The 21,130-nt window shown below is 41.6% G+C and overlaps 1 protein-coding gene across 5 annotated transcripts in view; it reads left to right on the top strand.

Annotated features, from left to right (window-relative positions):
* Positions 1 to 21,130, top strand: part of MAP4K4 (mitogen-activated protein kinase kinase kinase kinase 4) — a 183,088-nt gene that overhangs the window by 98,326 nt on the left and 63,632 nt on the right. For all 5 annotated transcript variants that reach the window (XM_088454177.1, XM_088454179.1, XM_088454176.1 and 2 more), the window contains exon 4: positions 19,734 to 19,859. In XM_088454177.1, coding sequence (XP_088310303.1) covers positions 19,734 to 19,859 — 126 coding nt within the window. The remainder of the gene's footprint in view (positions 1 to 19,733; positions 19,860 to 21,130) is intronic.

The following is a 21,130-nucleotide window of genomic DNA, read 5'->3' as shown; positions in this document are numbered from 1 at the left end:
GGCTGCTATCTTGAGCTGCAGGGGCATCCGAGAATCTGTTATCCCCACTATGCTGCGTGCCAGCAAACCGGTTAGGGTTGTGCTTTCCACCGCATTTGGTGGTCTTATGTAGTACCATGGTGTGACAGTCGGGACCTTCCGTCTAGGATTTGTTGTTTTATATAGCCTATATATATATATATATATATATATATTTTTTTTTTTTTTTCAAATGGAGCTCGCTGCTGGCCTCCATTTAGGGTCCTTTACAGTGCAGATATCTGTCCTCCCTATTTTTCTTTCAACGCAACTTGGCCCTCATGCCTGGATGTGGACTTTTCTTCTTGGAGTGTTACGGTTGTCGCCACCTTTTGTTCCACCTACAGCTCCCGGGGACTTAAATTTGGTATATATGTTCCTTAAATCTTCCATGTTTGAACCGCTTGATGGGGTAACTATCACGTATGGACTGTTCTCTTCTTGGCTTTGGCTTCGGCCCATCAGGCTTTGGGGAGGGGGTGGGGGCCCTGTCTTGTACGCCCCATACCTTTTTTCTTTCATGATGGTAGGGCAAAGCTTAGGACGCATGCCGTTTTCCTTCCTAAGGTTGTGTCGGTTTTCCACACTAATCAGACTATTGTGGTGCCTTCCTTGGTTGAGGACTCAGGCGTATCCTACACTCTGGATGTTGTTCGAGCACTCCATGTCTTGTGTGGCTTGGACAGCTTTTTTCCTTAAAAGATGCTTTTCAGGGGGGGTTGGCCAACATCCAAGCAAATGTTGGTAAGTTGGATTCGACTGGCTATAAGTCAGGTTTATGTCATCAGCAATAGGCCTCCTCCGTCTGTTTTCAGCACATTCCACATTCTCTCTGGGTACATCATGGGCGGCACGTCGGGGTGCCTCCACCATGCAACTGTGCTGTGAGGCTACTTGGTCCTCGGTACATACCTTTTGTGATGTATGGGTTTGCGGCTTCAGCTTCACAATTTGGCCGCCTTGTGTTGCAGGGGCCTCAGAGTGCTCCCGCCCGCCCGTGGTGAAAACTTTGGGACGTCCCCAGTGTCATAGCTTCCAGTGTCCCCTAGTGGATGAAAGAGAAAATGGGATTTTGGTACTAACCGGTAAATCCTTTTCTCTGATTCCACAGGGGACACCATGGGGTATTTTGAAATTAAAACTGTTTCTTAAATTAGACTTAATTGCCATTCTTGCCTGTCTGATTCCCCCTGTCCTTAGCTGCACTGCAGAAGCATACAGGCTTTATAAATAAGACTACTAATTATCACTTTACCTCACAGTTCCATGAAATGACACGAAACTCAGCAAACTATCTTATTTCATAGGTTTTCTCCTAATCTGTTCTCAGTCAGCTGTGCTAACAGATTGTACAAAATGAGTTACTGTTTTTTTTTTATCACCACTATTCTTAACAAGCTGACATGCTGAACATTTCTGTCAGTTTGCACAAGGAGGGAGGATTAACCTGTCTCTTCTGAAGCTTTCTGTGGCATTGATTTAGAGTGGTTTAATCTTGTTTAGTTTGTTGAGCACTTGTTAATTGGAATGTAATGCTGTAATCAATACATTAGAACTAAATAAAACGTATATTTCATATTTTAATTCAAAATTATATGGAAATTGACATTTTCCACCAATACCAGTAATAGTAGATTAGTTGTACCCATCTAAATTTTAGTGTAATGTTTCTTTAAAACTTGGGTTAGAAGTTTGTAAATATAAGAAATATTTGAACATTGTTTTTTCTCTACAAAAAATCTAAAGCTTTGAAAACTCCTGTCCAAGTTGGCTAAACACTGGAATGCTTTTGTAATATTGAAGAAATATGTATAGAATGGGTTTGTTCTGCAAAACTTCCCCTGCATTTTTTTTTCCAAATAAATCATGCATACACTTTTTTTTTTTTTCTCTAGCATTTGGATCATACAATGTTTGCTATTTTACTTTCCTGTTAAGTGCTTATGTATTTGTTTGTGGAACACCTGGGTGGGTATGTGTGTACATATATATGTGTATGTGTGTGTGTGTATGTATATATATATGTATGTATATATATATATATATGTGTGTGTGTATATATATATATATATATATATATATATATATACATAGTCAATACCACACATAAGTAGGTATATAAGGGCACTCACCACATGCTTAAATCCAATAGCATATTTTATTAATGCAGCTTAAGCAGAAGAATAGGTTGCGAATCGAGTCACCAACGTTTCGGTCTACACACAGACCATTGTCAAGGCGATGCAATCCATCACAACAAAGATAACCAGGTCCACAGGGAACTACTAACAACGCACGTCCATACAGCCGTCCATACCTACTTATGTGTGGTATTGACTATGTATATTTCCGGATAGAGATGTCCAAAAGGAGCACCCCAGCTATATACACTATTCAACATATGTGATTGGATGTGAGTGCAGGAATCTTTCTTTATTTCTACATATGTATGTATGTGTGCATGTATGTATATATGTGTGCATGTATGTATATATGTGTGTATGTATATGTGTATGTATATATAATATATATATATATGTGTATATATATATATATATATGTGTGTATATATATATATATATATATATATATAGGCACTCCACTCTTGGCACGCGCGACGACGTGGTGCGCTGACAAGAGTGGGCTGTAGTTGGGCATACACCAATCAGGTGGCCCACAGCAAAACTTACAAACAAAACACAGGACAGCGCCATACATAATGATGCCGCCCTTTAGCCCAAATGACCAGCGCAGGGGCTCACACCCACCATAGACACAAGTGTGTAAACAAACACCATAGGAACCATCACCATAGCAACCACATGTCAACAAATAAGGAAAGTACTCAATACATGCATAGACAAAAAATTACATAAAGTTAGATAATAAACATCACATTTTAGATATAAATGATGCATTGAAGTAAACAAAGCATTCCTTACAGTGTGAACAAGATATACCTCAAAGTATATTAAGGAAAAAAGATAACTCATTCCTGCTGGAAGCAATATTATCAACTTGAAACCTTGGCATCTGCATGTAAAAGACAAAGCTAGACTGTGGAGACCATATGGGAACATATATAAAACCTTGTCGTAATGTAGCAAAGTCAAATAATGCTGATATAAGTATACTACAAAACACCAAAGTAAAGCTGAAAATAGTTGAAAGCTGCTAGAAACAAGCCAGACTTAAATATTCGTTAAGACCCATAGGAGCCACCGTGTTTAACCAGTGAATCCAAGAGGCCTTGAACTGTAGCAATTTTCTACCTCTATCACTCTCTTTGAACAACGGCGGCACATGGTCCACCAGCTTGTATCTAAGAGTGGCAAGCGAGTGACTAGCAGAAACAAAGTGACATGCCACTGGCTGTTCACTACTGTTATGGTGGGTACACACTGGGCGATTAAAGTGGACGACTGAACAATAACGATATCGTTATTGTTCAGTTGTCCACTTTATCGTCCATTTTTATAACAAAAACGATGAACGATAACGACGACGCACGTTCCCTCGGGTCGTTTGTCATCATCGTTCATCGGGTTAACATGCAGGCCGACCTGACGATGTCGTCAGGTTGCTGCATGTTGGGGAATGGGGGAAGAGAGCCCGGCGCTGAACGATATCGTTCATGATATCGTTCAGCGGGTGTGCTCAATGTCATGAACGACATTGAGCACACCCTGCCGGGGACACACTAGACGATATCGCTCAGGGAGCATATCATCTAGTGTGTACGCACCATTACCCTCTAAAGCAATTCTAATGGCAGACCTGTGTTGGGCAGCTCTTTCCCTGAATGTGCAAACAGTCTTGTCCACGTACGCTAACCCACAGGGGCATTTGATGACATATATAACATATTGACTGGTACACGTAAGAGTCTGCCTAATGTAAATCTTTAATCCAGAATGCGGGTGAGTAATATACACCCCAATATCTAGGTGTCGACACCTATAACAACCCGACGGCCATGAGAGAAAATGTTGGGGCTGCGCAGAAACACTATCTGTAACATCATTTTTTACAAGCCAGTTTCTCAAATTTCTGCCTCGTTTGTAACAATTAATCAGTCGAGTCTTTAAGTGATGGCATATTATTATCTGAATTAATAAGGGGCCAAAATCTCTTTGAAGTTTTGCTAGTCACTTTACTAATTGTAGAAAAAGTGCTACCAAAAGGAAAGACGAAACCTCGGGTTTAGATTTTTTTTTTTTGGAGAGGTACACTACGAGGAATGGAAAAAACTGTCTCTGGCAGCCTCAAGATCTCTGATCGATTAACCCCTACACAAAATGTTATTAAACATGACCTGTATGTCAAGCTTGGCCTTGACCTCATCACTTGTAATGCGCCATACCCTTAAAAATTGAGAAAAGGGCAGACCTTTCTTTAATGCCAATAAATTATTACTACGAGCATGTAAAGCAACGCTCATATCAGTAGGCTTGGTGTAGAGACAAGTCACCAAACCAGAGTCTGACCGTGAGATATTCACATCCAGATAATTCACACTATTTTCATCACAAGTATAAGTAAATTTGATAGTGCTGGCCATGGTGTTAATATCATTCATTAGAAGTACAAAATCTTCACGTCCACCCGCTCACAGGACGAGTATATTGTCTATGTAACGGTTGTAAAAAATCAATTTATCAGAAAAAGACGGATTGGCAAGAAATAATCTGCGCTCGATGGCATACATATAGGCATTAGCAAATGCCGGGGCCATTAATATAAATAATGTGTATAGATATCAATAAATCTGACTAGGTAACCCAGCTTATTACGGTTCAGGGATCACATAGGCAAAACAACAAGGAAATACAACTGTATCTTTATTATATTTTAAGGTAGGAAAACAGAGTATATTGCCATTAGAAGGTACATAAAACAAACGCCAGGTTGATCACTAGTCTTCTAATTCAGATCTTCCCCACGCAGCATTCCAGGTAGAAGGCAGCACTCCACATCCTAAGTCCTGACCGATGTCAGTCACAGCAATCGCCTCCAGTAGGCCCATCCAGAGTCAAAACTCTCATCTACAGAAGCGGTGGAAACTTCCTAGTCTAGCAGAAGCTTAACAACTCAAAGGCCTGGACTTCTTCTGCAATATCAACCAGCTAACAGGAGACAAAACTCCACACCCTAGTATTTTCTGGTAGGAGCCTAAAGTCGCCCCAGAAGATGTTACTCAGTATAGACCTCACAGCTCCCGCCTTGTCCTGTCCTTTTAAAGCATCTCAATTCCCAAATTGCTGGGATACACTCCTGGGCAGCTAACACATTAATATGTCTCCTTGTATTGAGTGTCCCTGCAGAGGGGCTGTATGTGATGCACTGGTATACTCCCCTGGTTTGCTAGCTTACCATCTGAGGTTTGAGTGTTGTAGTGTCTGAGGGTTGCCTGGATGGAATAATGAAACTCTGGAATTGTTAATGAAGAGGGGGATCTATGAAGAGTTAACTAGAGGAGGGACCCTTCATGATCATAGTCATTTGTGACTACCCTTCAGCTGTTCAGAGATTCCTGACTTGGTGAGAGACTTACATTGGACTTTCTGTAAAACCTATGATTCATCTGGTGATATTTCAGAAAGAAAACATGACTACCTGACTTTACTCACAGCACAATGTAAAGTCTGTGAAAACATTCACTGACAATTTAGTAGGGATGTCGCAATGTGTAATTACTTATTATATACATGTTAATATGCCTTGCATTATTATAAACTGATCAGCCATAACATTAAAACCACTGACAGGTAAAGCAAATAATGGTGGGGACAGAGCATCTCCAAAATGGCTGGTCTTGTGGGGTGTTCCCGGTATGCAGTGTTTAGTACCAACCAAAAGTGGTCCAAGGAAGGACAAACCGTGAACTGGTAACAGGGTCAATAGGGGGATGTAGTTCACATCCCAGAGGTCGGGATGCCAGCACTCAGAATGCTGGCGCCGGAATGCCGACACCAGTCAGAATCCCGGCACCAGCATCCCAACGGTAAGTATTGGGGGCGGGTTAGGTTTAGGGTTAGGATACTTACCTGCAGGTGTCTGTATCCTAACCCAGTTGCCTTAGCGCCGGCATCTCGTTCCCGACCCGGTCATGGGCACCCGACATTCATTAATGCATGTGGGGAGTTGAGGGTAGCCCCTCTGATGTAGCATAAAATTACTTAAAAGGTGAATGCTGGTTATGATAAAAAAGTTGTCGGAACACACGGTGTATCGCAGCTTGCTTCATAGCCACAGACCGGTCTGAGTGTCCTTGCTGACCCCTGCCCATCGTTGAAAGTGCCAAATTTGGGCACGTGTGCTTCAGAACCGGACATTGAGCAATGGAAGAAGGTGGCCTGGTTGTGGGTCCCACCGGGGAATTACCCAAATGACAGTAATCTGAAGGGAAATTAACCTTTCACTCAGGTAACCAAGGTAGTAGAGTATTTACATGGGCAACTTAATAAGATTAAGAAATGTTTAAAGCTTTTACAGCCATCATAGGAAATGGTTAAAATAGTTTTTGTACAATGCCCTTGTATAAATTGTGCTTTTCTTATTAACTTTAGCCATTTTATACCCTTGGTAGTTTAAAGAACCAATAAACCCCAACATTTCCAGCTATGAACACATGTAAGCATAGTCAAATAAAAACACTCCGCTCCATTACATACATGTGAAGCACCTCCCACATGTTTAGTATCGTGTCCAAATAAGATCTGATAGAGACTAAAAAAAACCTTGAAATGTAGTCCTTTGAGTTTGTGACATAACGGATCCAGTATTTAAAACCACTAAATTACATATTGCATGTATGCACTGCAAGGCTGCCAAGCAGCAAGTCCCTCTGGGCCTTCTCTTAGACAAATATCTCCCACCTGCATTTGCAACCTTGTTGTAAAAATATAAAAAATGGACATAGTTATAAGTAAATCAGTCCCCATCTCCAATAGGGACCCATTTATCATTTAATATATGTGGTATATTCCCTGAAACCGCTAGTTTTCTGGGGATACCAGCAAATGTTAAGTATTCCCCAGATGTGTTATGGAGGAATTGAAGCAGACATCTGCTGCTGTCCCTCCATTTCCGCCGCCACCGCAATCCTATAGGTTTCTAAAGGGGATGTAATGCTGGCCGTTTTACCACATTACGGAATATGAAGCATTCCGGAACTTTGTCCCCGCATCCTAATAAGCTGCTGTAGTTTATGGCCTATATATCTCATTACTAGCCAGGAGAGGGTCCCCAAGGAACCCTCTCCCGGAAGTGGCTGCTGTGCATGTGTGATCTGTAGACCATGCATGCTCAGATGTCCTGGCATAGGAGTGAAGAGACCTCTGACGCGGTCACTTCATTTCCAGCACATTGCAGGGACGGACTCCTTTCAGAGTCCCTGTCATTGTGGGTGCCTTTTAGTACATTCGGGCGGTATGACTGCATCCTGCAATGTGGTCATTTGCGCTTTGTGTTCACTCTAGGTTGGCGCCGGACCTAGAGAAAGGGGGTGTGGCCAAGGAAAGGGGGCATGGCCAAGTAAAAGGGGACATCTCTATGACTTGTCCCTTTTTCGTCACTCTTTGGGGCGTGCCCGGCACTTGCGGACATGCCGGGCAGCCCCCAAGCGCGGAGGTCACTGTGAATGGATGCTGGGTGCATGCGCCTGGCATCCATTCACCAGCGGTGACCGCTGCACCTCCGTTTTCCCCACCCACGGGACACTGGCCTGCAGGAGGGCACAGAACCCGCAGGCTGTTTCAGCAGGGCACTGCGCTGGAGGGCAGGGCGAGGTGCCCTGCTGAAACAGCCTAGTTGGAACGCTAGGCGCTAATATCCCACCCAGATTGCATTGAAAATATGATCATTAGTAAATTAGGCCCCATAGTCTTTTATATTTGTGGTTTAAAGCATAGTGTTTTGGGTACTATTTTCTAAGCCAAAAACCATGAGATTCTCCAGAGAGAGAGAGTGCAATTTAGGCAGCATTTACTCCAGCTTGCAACACCTTAGAGTTCTGACATGTAGAAGCAGCCGGCTAAAGTACGAGCATAGTGCGGTTTGTTGGCTTGACTTGGAATTTGGGCTTTCAGACTAGAGTGTTCCCTCCCAGGCTGGCTGCATATATACGTTACACGTGCTACTGCTGTGCCGGCTGGAAGAAACCTGTCCGGGCAAGAGCATAGTACAGAAAGACGCTAGATAATTTGAATTCTTTGAGAAAATGCATTCTACAGGATATGGTGACAGGTTCTCTTTAAGTATAAGTACTCTAAATATTTCATGTATGGCATCCAGCTCAGTAATACACATCCCTTCATAGATATTAATGTGAAATAGCTTTAACATCTTGTTTAAAAAAAAAAAAAAAAGCACCCTCCTTCATATTGTTTCACACGCTTCAAATGCACAGGACAGAAAATCCTATCTTACATTGAGTGTCATGTAAAACCTCAGTGACAAAATGACTGCATGAAATTGGCATTTCCCCAGACCATTCTTCTGAATGTGTGGGGCTTATTAGATGGTTCTCATGAATGTGTGTGGCTTATTAGATGCACAAAAAAGTAGTTAGGGGATCAGGCTGAGGACTCTCATAAACTATACTCCCAATCAGACTTTGCTGCTTACGGGCAGGTATGCGAAAATTCATGTTCCCAAATAACTTCCCCGTTCTCTTAAGGTTTCTGCTATGTACGTATGATTACTGAGAGAGTAGCTTTTTGTGCAGATTTCTGGGTTGCGTCATATACTGTAGTTTGCTTGGTACATGTCAGATCAGGGCCTGATGATTATTCATTGAACCCTAGGCAATATTCTGGTTTGGACACCACTACCAGTTTTTGTCAAAAAAATAAGTAAAAATACCATACTTATAACAGGTTAGTGTAATCTGGGCCCCAGTCAGGGCAATTGGTTGATTAATGGATCTGGCTCTGTATCAGATAATGACATCCATAGTATATGAAACTATCCAAATTAATTGTTTTGTTCATGAGCAAGACATGCTTTTAAAAGCTTGTGCAGTGAAAAGTATATTTTGTGACAGTGGTTGCAGCCAGTAATGATTTCTTTGAGAACCTGTAATCATTTTGTTAGTTTGCTGGCTATGGAAAGCATTTGTGTTATTGCTAGTGTGTTTGTATTTCAGTAGTAGGGGTAGCAGTGATCAGCATGGCTTCCTCACAACTTTGGGGTAGTGAATTGTATGCTGACTGGAGCACTATTTGTGTGGAGTTTTGTTTTCCCCGTGTTAACTTGACTTTTCTAGATGCTCATTTTACTCAGCTTTTTCCCAATGGGAAAAAATAAATAAATTATGTTATGGAGTGGGTGTTTGCATCGCAGAAAATTTTCATTGCAAGCCCCACTGTGGCCTATGTGTACGATTAAACATTCTGTATAAATAAAGGATAACACATTACAGCAGTTGAAACAACATTAAGGTGCGTACACATGGTACGATAAAAAATCACGATATGAACGATAGTGATATGACCATATCATTAATATTGTGCATTTTTCAATGCCTCCAATCCGCCTAAGACCAGTGATGCGCGTGCACATATTGACGATAAAGATCTCGTCCATCGACCGTGCATGCAGGGCAACCTGGTTGATATGTACCAGGTTACTATAGGGACCCGCGTTCGTTGGTCGCTGGCCGTTGGTGGTGTGCTGGATGATTGATATCGATCATCCAGCACTCCGGGAAGGTGCAGGTCGATCAGTCAGCGATATCATTATCGCTCACTGATCGTACTGTGTGCGCACACCATTAGGATTATTTATGATCCTGCTGCTTTCATATTATCTCCATAATTACTGAGCCATTGGTATGATGTTACAGGAAAAAATTTCTGGTGTTGGTAAAATATGGTAATGACCCTGAAATGTAATATACATTTCCTGTATAAGCAGGCTTGTGTGTGTCAGCTGTACAGTTGTTTATGCAGGATAAACATATGACATTGGGTATTATCTAGTTGCAGGCTCAGTGTAACTTGTAAATACATGTAAAGAGAACAGTCATTTAGACAGCTAATGTTCTGGAGATCCTCGACCTGTATGTACATATACATATACACTGCTTGTCTCTGGAAATTACTTTTGTAAAGGTGTATGTGACCGCTGAATTTATTTCTTGCAGTGGACACTAATGCTGCAGATGTGGGAGGTCCAGGAGCCTTATCAATCTAGGGATTTCTGCCACTTAAGCAATTCTGTATCTGTACTGGTATCCCGGAGTAGCTGAGGTCGCGAAGTGTTACAGTATGGGTTGCAAAAACAAAACCAAACAAAAAAATGATTAACAGTAGTTGGCTGATGCCTGCCAACTCCCACAGAGAAGCAGCAAATAATTTTTGTCTGGCTCTTTTAGTAATAAGAATTTAACTGTAGCTCTGTTGTGTGTCTGCTTCTTTTTATCCCAGCATGACCTCAGCCTGGCTGCTATAATCTAAATGCTGTTGATGTAGTCAGTGTTGATGTAGTCAGTGGGTCAATCCTCAGCGTAATCTGCTCACACCTGGGATGGCGGTGTATTCTGCAAGCTGAGTTGAATAGGCAGCAGTACTGTCTGTCTCCTGGAGTGCTTTTGTGCTGGAGGATTTAAACCGAGGCCATCTCCCAGGTGATAGTGGCTTTACTCTGCCATATGGCAGAGAGCTCTGTACTATGACAGAGGATCTGCTGTGTGACTGACAAATATTGAAGAAATACTTGTTTTCTGTGTACAATTGCATCTCTGCTCTTTTCTTGCTTTGACTGTACATACATGTTATGTGCTTTACCAGCAACAAACACAAAACTTCTCCCATTTTAGCATCAACTTTTTTTTATTTTTTTTACTATTTATTTTATTATTTTTCATATAGCTTATTGTTCCTTAAAGGGACTGTCCTTTGAAACTTGGCTATTGTGATGTTCGGGGCAAATTATTGTATTTTAATGTCTTTTGAAATCCTTGGAGCCTGATGTGCACATAATGTAAAGCACTTACTATGATTCTCGTCTCCATTTTAGGAATCCATGCTCACTTCCTCATTCACACTTACCTGTTACCACCCTAGTTGGCATGCTGACACTCTATATAACCACCTGGTCTGTGTCAGAGCTATCAGTTATTGTCTGATCACACGTCTCCCACTCCATTATATCAAAAAGAATATCGTCATTGATATCATACATTCTCTTGCTTTATTGGTCCCTGCGCTCAGCCCCCATGTACCCCCTCTGCCACCATTTAAAAGTGGTTAAGAAAATGTATTTGCAATGCTAATGAGCTCACAGACGTATAGTGTACTAATTTAACATCTGATTTTATTAAAGAAGGTTGTCGTTAACGAACCCCAGCACTCACATGATGATAGAAATGTGTTATATATTCTAAATTTTGAATTCTTTTATTCTACTTAATTATTGCAAATGCTTTATTTTATAACAGTTAAGCCGCTAGCTGCATGATAACCATTTTGCAAACTTTTAATGCCCCCCACACACGGAGCAATATAGCGGCCGAGCTAACGGATTGGAACGATATCGCAGCTATATTGTTCCGTGTGGGCATGATCTCATCCGCTGCCTGCTCCTATGGGGTCGTCCGTCGCTCCTCCAGATCTTTCTTCATGCACAGAAAATCAGGAGAAGCAATGTACGATCTCATGCTGGCCATGCAGAGGAGGGGCTGGCATATCGGGTGGTCGAGCACAGGATTGCTCAGTGTGTGGGGACCGCCCGATATGTCGGCCGCCGGGTCGTGGATCACATCGCTGGGTCCGTGTGTACCCAGCTTTAGTATTAAATCATTAATCTGGCCACACCACTATTTCCTTAGCTTGATTTTTATTTATCACCAGATATTTATATAGCGCACACATATTCTGCAGCACTTAAAAGAAAATATTTGACCAGTCACTTTAGTCCCTGCGCCAGTGGAGCTTACAATCTATATTTCCTACCACATACACATTATGGCTATTTTTTGGCAGGAGGCAATTAGGGCCATGGTGGGAATCAAACACAAAACCTCAGTGCTGTTAGGCATCATTCATGCTGTCTACATACTTTTGAAAATGAATCACTATAGCAGTGAGGATACAATTTTCCATGGTTAGTATATTTTGAGTAAATGTGCTTTTTTGGGGGAGGGACAATTTATATATAGTTTTGCATGAACTCTTTGGCTATTCAGCACTCCGTTATGTTTGAGGTCTCAAATCTCTTTAAAATAAAAAAAATCTATTATTTTTTTTTCTTTTCCACATGCAGAATATCAGTGAGAACTTGTAAGGACATCTGACTATTAATGTACACAGACCACTGGCTGAATATATGCTTACATTAAACCTGCAAGTTACTCCTGTGGTTTGTTTTTCATTAAACTTGGGGAATACTGTGTGTTAGCTGTAGCACCAGATTACCTTTTGAAACTGTGCCAAGCACAGACAGGAGGCAACAATGAAGAGAGGATTTGACGTTCGTATTATATTTCAGAGAACGTTTAGACTTTGAAAAATATGAGCATATGTTGTTTATAACCCTTTCCTCTGACACCAGCTCCCCCCTTACGATCAGGTGGCATTAGTTCACCAAATACTCCCGTGCCTCTGTGAGGCATTGGTACATTTTAACTTATTTTTATTAGAGCCTATTTTTCGAGGCCATTTTTCATTAAAATTATGCAGAAACAGCAGTTTCTGCATGATTTTATGTATTCCTGCTCTGTACTAAAACCCTAATGTAGGAGATTTCACAGAAATCAGCTACAAAAGCATAATTATCACTGTAGACCACAGAACCCTATTATTTTTGGGGACTACAGTCAGACCCCTATATACCAAACTCTGAAAATGGACACTCTTATGTTGTAAACCACTTTAAGCCTCTAGAGGCAATCTGGCAGGAGAGAGCTCTTTTGATCCCTGTACCGCAACCTCCGACCTGCTCCCCAGTCTGACACACATGCAATGTGTATGATGTAACTTGCGGGGATATTTTCATTAAAAATAGAAATATCCATTACGATGTAAACTGTTAATTGCGGTAGTGCCACGGTTGTGGATACATAGGCCTCAAATACCCCTTTAACACTGCCCGGATAACCCGGGTTAATGCCGGAGCAACTTTTACACTGCCAGGGTAACCCAGGTTAATGCCGGAGCAAGCCGCTGGGACGGAGTCCTGGCTCTCTTTGAAAGGGCCAGTTCGGATCACAGGTGAACAGGGGAGATTCCGCATGCACTTGGAGATGATGTAATCTCCAAGTGTCGGCAGATCTGGCAGCATGATACAGTGTTCAATCCAGTACCCCCTGCACCTGTCACACCCCGAGCAGTTCCTCTTTCCTGCCTGGGGTGTTGCTCTCTGCTCTTATGCTTCTAGCACTCTCACCTGATGCAACAAACTGGTGAGATATAGACCAGAGTTTTTTAGAAGCACCAGAGCAGTGAGTGAGAAACCATGCAGGAAAAAGAAACTGCACTGGTTGTGACAGGTACAGGGTGCTACAATGAACACTAGACACGGGTGCAGTCTGTAAGGGACGAACAAACAATAACCCGGGCATGGTTTTCAGAAGCTGTGAAGTGTTCACCATCCCGGGTTGGATCTGATTTTTTGGTGTGAAAGTGGTTATAGTCTGAGAGATCTTGATGACTCAGTAGTTACCGGTTTGCCTGTAAACTCTTAACTCTGGGGAAAGTTTTCTGTATAAAATAAACTTGTGTCCTTATCAACTGGGACATCTACTGAAACTCTCCTCCCTCTTAAAAGCAACCACCTGCAACTCCGTTTTTTTAATTTAGTGCTTGCAGACGAGGCACGAAGATGTTAGGAATTTTTTTTTTGTTTCTAATTTCTTCTTTTGTTTATTTTTTTTATTTAGGAGTTTCCCCCCTGGGCACTTCAGCCCCCTTATTGGGCTCTGTATACCCATGGAGCAGGGTTACCAGTAGCTTGGTGTTGTCCCCACATAGCTGCAGCTTGCTTTGATGGACCCTGGGGGTACACCAGACTCCCACGGGTGGGCATGGGTTCCAAAATACTGCACCTTTTTTAAAGACCCCATCCTGGGAAACCGCAACCTTGAAGTGATACTAAAAAGCCTATGAGTGTAGCGTCTGGACGTGCTAGTGGGCGCAAATGCCGAACGGAGCCTGCCCCTGTACAGTACCCTTCCAGGTACAGTCACTTCAACTGTGTATTCTGTTAATGGATGGCTCCAACTTGCTGGAGTCGCTGGAAACGAAGCTTATTTAGCGGACTGGAGTTGCAATGGAGGTGTCTGGTACCACTTCCTGGCTGCACTTTTTTGTAAGCCTCTTCGGTGAACTGTAATTGGAACTGGCAAATGGTGTGGCCATCTTGGCTGGGGCAGCAGGAACATATAAAAAGGCTCCTCCTCATGCCTGTTTGTGGCTGAAGGTGAGGAGTGGGCTAGCTGCAGGTTGTTTTGTGGATGTCTCTGGAGTTGTCTTTGGCTAAGAAGGCTACTTGGCTCTGCTAATATTATAAGTTGTCAGGTCTAGGTTTTTCCTTACTTTCAGTAATAATCAGATTGGGCACTTAATATTAATAGTTGAGAAAGGAAAAATGTTTTAATGCTATAGACAAATTATTTTCTTCTTCTGTGGCATCATGCTCTAAAAAGCATTGTGTTAGCCATGGAGCCATTTTCCCAAGTGATCAAGTCTTGGAAAATTGCTTTTAGTAGGAGGAGGAGACTTTAGTTCAGGACTGGATTGACCATTCAGAATGGAACGAGGACTCGCCAGATAGTGTAGGAGTCCAGGATCCGATTATGGCTATTAGTCTGACTTCGGAAGATGCCCCTGCCTTCTTCAAATGGAAGAAGCAGCCAGTTATATTGCTTCATTTTCACGTTTTGAGGATATCTCGGCAGCGGGCTGGTTAAAAACAAAGTTTTTAGCGTTTCGCCAGGTGTATATATCCTTTCTTAGAAGTGGACACAGACTAGACTGGTGAAAGTTTAGTCATCCCTACTTCTTCAGGTAGTGTTGCGAGAAATGGACCATAAGATGGAGACTATGTTGAAGTCCTTACCTTCCTGTATTACCTCAGATGGTTAAAACTCCTACAGTAGGTTTAGGCTCTTTAAAGTCTCGGACTTCATTCCCCAGGGTAAGTGATGTGCCTATCGAAGGGGATATGTAAGGAGTCACATGGCCATGGCAACTAGAAGTCCAGCAACCAAGCTAGGGGATATGTTTTCAACCTGAAGACCAGTCTCAGTAGACTGGTACCATACCGCCGGTAGTAGGGGCTTGTCTGCTTCAGTTCTGGGATATCTGGTTTAGATCAACCTATGATCTCTCGTCAGAGGTATGTTGCTCCAAAGATACATTTTAGATCTTGCGGGTCCTCGACCTCACACATTTATTTTTTTCTACTCCTTTGCTAAAACACCTGGTCAGAAGAGTGGCTCTGCCTCTGGCAGTGCTAGCGTCCAGAGTCATTGTTTGAAGAGTTTGGGTTCTACTCCAACTTCTTTCCTGGTTCAAAAATCGGCCAGTGTTTTATCTCAAGGGTTGAACAGTCATTTATGTGTAGACACATGCAAGATGGAATCTCCGTGCTCCATCTTTGCTTCAAAGAAGGGTGGGGAATTCCTAGCTTAATTGAACATCAGAGTCTTACTTACATATACCAATCTGGGCAGGGGATCATGCTCTTCTCAGGTTGTAAGTTTAAAGCCTTACCCTTTGGGATTGCTCTGGCTCCAAGGACATTTACCAAAGTTATGACAGCCATGTCTGCTTGAATATGGATTCAGAGCATTACCATTCCCTCTTACTTAGACAAATTACTAATCAAGGAACGGTCTAGTGCACTGCTTAACCTTCATTTGCAGGTTATAATAGAAACTTTGGAGGAACATGGCTCGATCATAAATTTCTCAAAGTTCAAGCTGGAAACTTCCCAGTGTATGGCTTTTTAGGGATGCTGTTGCTCACAACTTTACAGAGTGTTTCTTCCAGAGGGAAAAGTGGTAATTCTGCAGTCTCTTTCAAAGCTGTCCCATTGGCAAGGTTCCACTCAAGAGGTTTTCAACCCCAAATTTTCAGTTGTCCAGATGGGAACCTAGACTGGACAAACCGTTGTTTGGCATTTCTCTTCAGACACATCAGTCGCTCCTCTAGTGGCTTTACAAAACCAAATCTGGGGGGTGCCAGTTCTCAGTCTGGGACTGTACCCTGGTCACAACAGACAGCAGCTTATCTGGTTAGGAAAGGTTTACATTTGGGCTACAGTTCAGGGCTGTTGGACCGGGAAGGAGTCTGCTCTTTCAATAAATATGAGTGGAACTAAGGGCAGTGCTCAATGTTTTGATTCAGGCTCAGAACCTCTTACAAGATTGTCCTCTTAAAATGCAATTGGACAATTCCACAGCGCTAGTGTACATTATCCATGACTGTCTAGCAATGCCAGAGACATCCTGTATCATGAGATGGGCAGAGAAGTCTGTTTCAGACGTCTTGCCTGTATTTTTTTGGGGAGTGGAAAATTGGGATCTGATATTCTGATTGAGCACAAGAATCACTCAGACAGGGAACTCCATTAAGGGGTATTCAACTCGATTGTTGAATGTTGGGGTTTGGGGGGTTCCAGAGAGAGGTCTGATGGCATCCAGGTAAAAAAAATTCTATAAATTATGGAGTAAGATCCAGAGACCTTCAGGCTATCATAGTGGATGTAGTTTTCACTCTAGGGCAGGCAGGGTACCTGCCAGAAAATATCACTTAATCGACGTGGTCACTCAGAAAAGGGGGTGTGGCCTTGACACACGCTGTCTTTTCATCCACTGCAGTGAATGTGAGAGGGTGCATGTGCTTCTTGTGTTCCAGATTGGTAGAGAGGGGCATGGTATTCCGATCTGCTATTCATACTGGTGGATCCCTCGTGACACTTTTACCATCAGGAAAGATCTCACTCAAGGACCATTTTGGCACCCATGTTTGAAACATCTAGCTTTAACAGCGTTGTACTTAAAACCCAGATCTTGCCATCTAGAAGGTTCTCAAAGGTAAGTGGTACAGACTATTATAAAGTTAGATGGCTGCTGTCACAGGCTTCCTATCACAGAGTCTGAAAGACTTATATTGGTTGGTGTGAGTGCCGGATTTAGCTAGCCTCTCAGTTCAGGTTGCCATATATTTTTTTCTTTATTCAAAGGGGGATTAGACCATGGTCTATGCCTTGCTTCTTTGTAGGGCCAAATTCTAGCCTTATCTAAACATTTTCGAAAAGTGATTATCATTGTTGCTGGAGGTGCAGACTTTTATACAAGGGGTTGTTCGAATTCAACCTCCCTATGTTCCATTACTTTCGAACCTCTTCAGACAACAGACGTAAGGTGACTTACGTGAAAATTTATTTTTATTTTTTTTTTGTCAGCTGCACAGAGTTTCTGAGCTGAACTCTTGTAAATTTCCATTTTTACTTTTTCAGCCGAAGGTGATTTTGAGTTTTCATATCAATCGGGATTGTTTTGCTGCCATTTTGGCAGTCAAATTCTTCAGAGGAAAATGCTTCTTTCCATCCCTTGGATGTGGTCAGGGCATTCAGCATTTATGTGGAGTGAGCTTCTTCTTTTCTCAAGGCAGATGGTATTTTTGTTTGAAGCTCATAAGCGGGGCTGGCTTCCAAGAAAACCATTGCCCAGTGGATTAGATTTACTATTAGACAGGCTTATTTGTCTGTGGGTCAGTTGGTTCTAGATTCCATCAGGGCACATTCTATGTGTGCTGTGAGCAGTTCTTAGGTGGTACGGCAGGGTGCCTTGGTTGTGCAGGTCAGCTAACTGGAACTCTGAGCGCACCTTTAAAAATGTTACTGTTTCCACACTTTTGCTTTTAAAAATGGCAGTTATGGGCGCAAAGTTTTGCGCACGGCAGTGCTGGAGCTTAAACCTCCCTCTTAGGCTTGCTTTAAGAAGTTCCGTTGTTTCCAGTGTCCCTCAGATAGGACAAAAAAAAAAAGATTTTATACTCCCTGGAATTATTTCCTCTTATTCCATCTGGGGGACACTGGGTTCCCTCTCTGAGTTGCAGGTGGAAATGGCAGGGTTTTAGAATGCGTACTCCTCAGGCTTCCTACTTAACCCATTGTTTCCAGTGTCCCGCAGATGGACTTGTTTGCAGAGGTGGGCTATTTCTTGAGACCTACTATTTTTTTTTTTTTTTTTGTATAATTTTATTTTAGTTTCTCGGGTGTTCTATGGCAGTCAGTGGTGAACAAAGGGTTTGAGACGGCCCCCATATTCAGCTAATACAGATCTTTCAGATGTGTGCTATGTTCATTATTTTTGACAATGTTCCATTCATTCTGCTTTTTTTTTTTTTTTTTTTTTTGGCCTTATGGAAGGACATCCAAGTATATCAGAGATGGGTGCCACTACTGTAGAGCTCTGTACAATGGCAAAAAAAAAGAAGAGATGCAAGCCATTTTCCTTAAATTCTAGTGTTATCATGTTATCTACATTTATAATTGTAAAATGTCAATGTTCCATTTAGGGTGTAATATTCATATATTTTCCAGATTGTAGGAAATTCATTTTCAGTTAGGGGAGATTTAGTAATCTCTTATGTTAGCCCTTAAATTGTGTATTTCAATATGCACCTTTGTTAGGCAGAAAACGGAGATGTGAGATTTTTGGGTGAAAGTGGAACGATTTAGGGTGCTGTTGTCAAAGTTAAAAAAAACAAAAACAAAACATTGTAATGTCACATTGTGAGCATAGCCTGTAATTCGCCCCTAAATTTATTGACCCATTGCATTTATTGTAGTTTGTTAAATACTAGAGAAGCATTGTGATATTGACAACAATTTTAAAATACAATTTTTGTTTTATGGTCTTTAATAATAACATAACATGTCATGTTGAATTGTGCTTACAAAAAACTTGACTAATAATATTTAATGTACTTTATCCAGAGGAATACAATGGAAAGTGCTGGTTCACATCACAGCTGTAGCACCCTATATCTATTTCACTGCCAGGCCTGACTTTTCTTTAATCAGTCCCCCTAGGCACCAAATGTAAAGTACTGCCATGTGGAACAGGGCATTATTACCTTTACCAGTTTTCCAGCTCTTTGGATGGTTTCAACTTGATGGTGGCAGGGTGTCAAACACTACTGATTGTTTGAGCTGCAGAAACTGCCCCATCTATCAGCAGCCTTTTGTACCCCGACACACCAGTGTTCACAAACAAAAAATATATTCTAGACTGAAACACAGTATACAGTGTCCAAAGTTGATTTAAAGGTAATGGCAGTGATGCTTGGGGAAAGATTAAACTAGAGAGAGGCATTTTAATAGGACTTCAAACTGCTTTCCTAATTTTGGATATATCTTTTGCACAATTTGATATGTATATGATACATTGTAAACTAAGTTTAGAAAACCTGTCTGCTTACAATGTAGGGACAATTAATAGATAGATTTTCCCAGATTGTATGAGAGGGCAGTTGGATTATCATACCACTGACCACCAACATGTGGTTTATATTCCCATATGGAACATATGACTAGATGAAATGTGAGGTATCCTCCTTTTTTTTACAGTTATCAAGCTTCTGCAGAATGCTAATTTCTTTTTTTTTTAATCTATAAATTTACTTTATACTGCCTGTGATAAAGTCATGTTATTTTATAGTATACATGATTGTATCTAATTAATTCTCTATTTTAAAAAGGATGAAGAAGAGGAAATCAAACTGGAAATCAATATGCTGAAGAAATATTCCCATCACCGAAATATTGCCACTTACTACGGTGCTTTCATCAAGAAGAGCCCTCCGGGCCATGATGACCAACTCTGGGTAAGCTGCATGTCAGAATGTCTGCACGCTGCACTCTTTATTCTGTATTTGGAAGTCTACACTAAAATAAGACTGTTCCAGTACCCTTGTGCTCCCAGCTATTAGGTTTGGGGTGCTGTGCATAAATGGTCCACTTTGCCTTCTTAGTTAGGTAAGCGCCTCACCTTACTGCATAGCAATAAAGGAGCATGCTGGACAGGTTCAGCTAGGTCTGGTCTGTTGTTTCATGTATACTATTTATATGTATAATGTGTGTGTGTGTGTGTGTGTGTATGTATGTATATATATATATATATATATATTTATATATATATATATTTATATATGTATACATACATACATACATACATACATTCAGGTGCATTGACAGAATTTTCAGAATTTGGCCTCTATTCACCACCACAATTGCTTTGAAATTAAACAAACAAGATGTGCTTTAACTGCAGACTTTCAGATTTAATTTGAGGGTAATTACATCCAAATCAGGTGAACGGTGTAGGAATTACAACGGTTTCTATATGTGCCTCCCACTTTTTAAGGGGCCAAAAGTAATGGGACAAACTAAACAATCCTAAGTCTAACATTCACTTTTTAATACTTTTGTTGCAAATCCTTTGCAGGCAATTACAGCCTGAAGTCTGGAACGCATAGACATCACCAGACGCTGGGTTTCATCCCTGGTGATGCTCTGCCAGGCCTCTACTGCAAATGTCTTCAGTTCCTGCTTGTTCTTGGGGCATTTTCCCTTCAGTTTTGTCTTCATCAAAATGCATTCTCTATCGGATTCAGGTCAGGGGATTGACTTGGCCATTGCATAACATTCCACTTTTTAGTCTTAAAAAACTCTTTGGTTGCTTTTGCAGTATGCTTCGGGTCATTGTCCATCTGCATTGTGAAGCGCCGTCCAATGAGTTCTGAAGCATCGGACTGAGCATATGAGCAAATAATATTGCTCGAAACACTTCAGAATTCATTCTGCTGCTTTTGTCAGCAGTCACATCATCAATAAATACAAGGGAACCAGTTCAATTGGCAGCCATACATGCTCACGCCATGACACTACAACCACCATGCTTCACTGATGAGGTGGTATGTTTTGGATCATGAGCAGTTCCTTTCCTTCTCCATACTCTTCTCTTCCCATCACTCTGGTACAAGTTGTTCTTTGTCTCCTCTGTCCATAAGATGTTGTTCCAGAACTGTAATGGCTTTTTTAGATGTTGTTTGGCAAACTCTAATCTGGTCTTCTTGTTTTTGTGGTTCACCAATGG

The sequence above is a fragment of the Taudactylus pleione genome, unplaced genomic scaffold, assembly GCF_031769625.1.
Source record: "Taudactylus pleione unplaced genomic scaffold, aTauple2 ptg000609l, whole genome shotgun sequence".
In the NCBI taxonomy this organism is placed as follows: Eukaryota; Metazoa; Chordata; class Amphibia; order Anura; family Myobatrachidae; genus Taudactylus; species Taudactylus pleione.
This window is presented reverse-complemented; position numbering and strand designations above follow the sequence as displayed.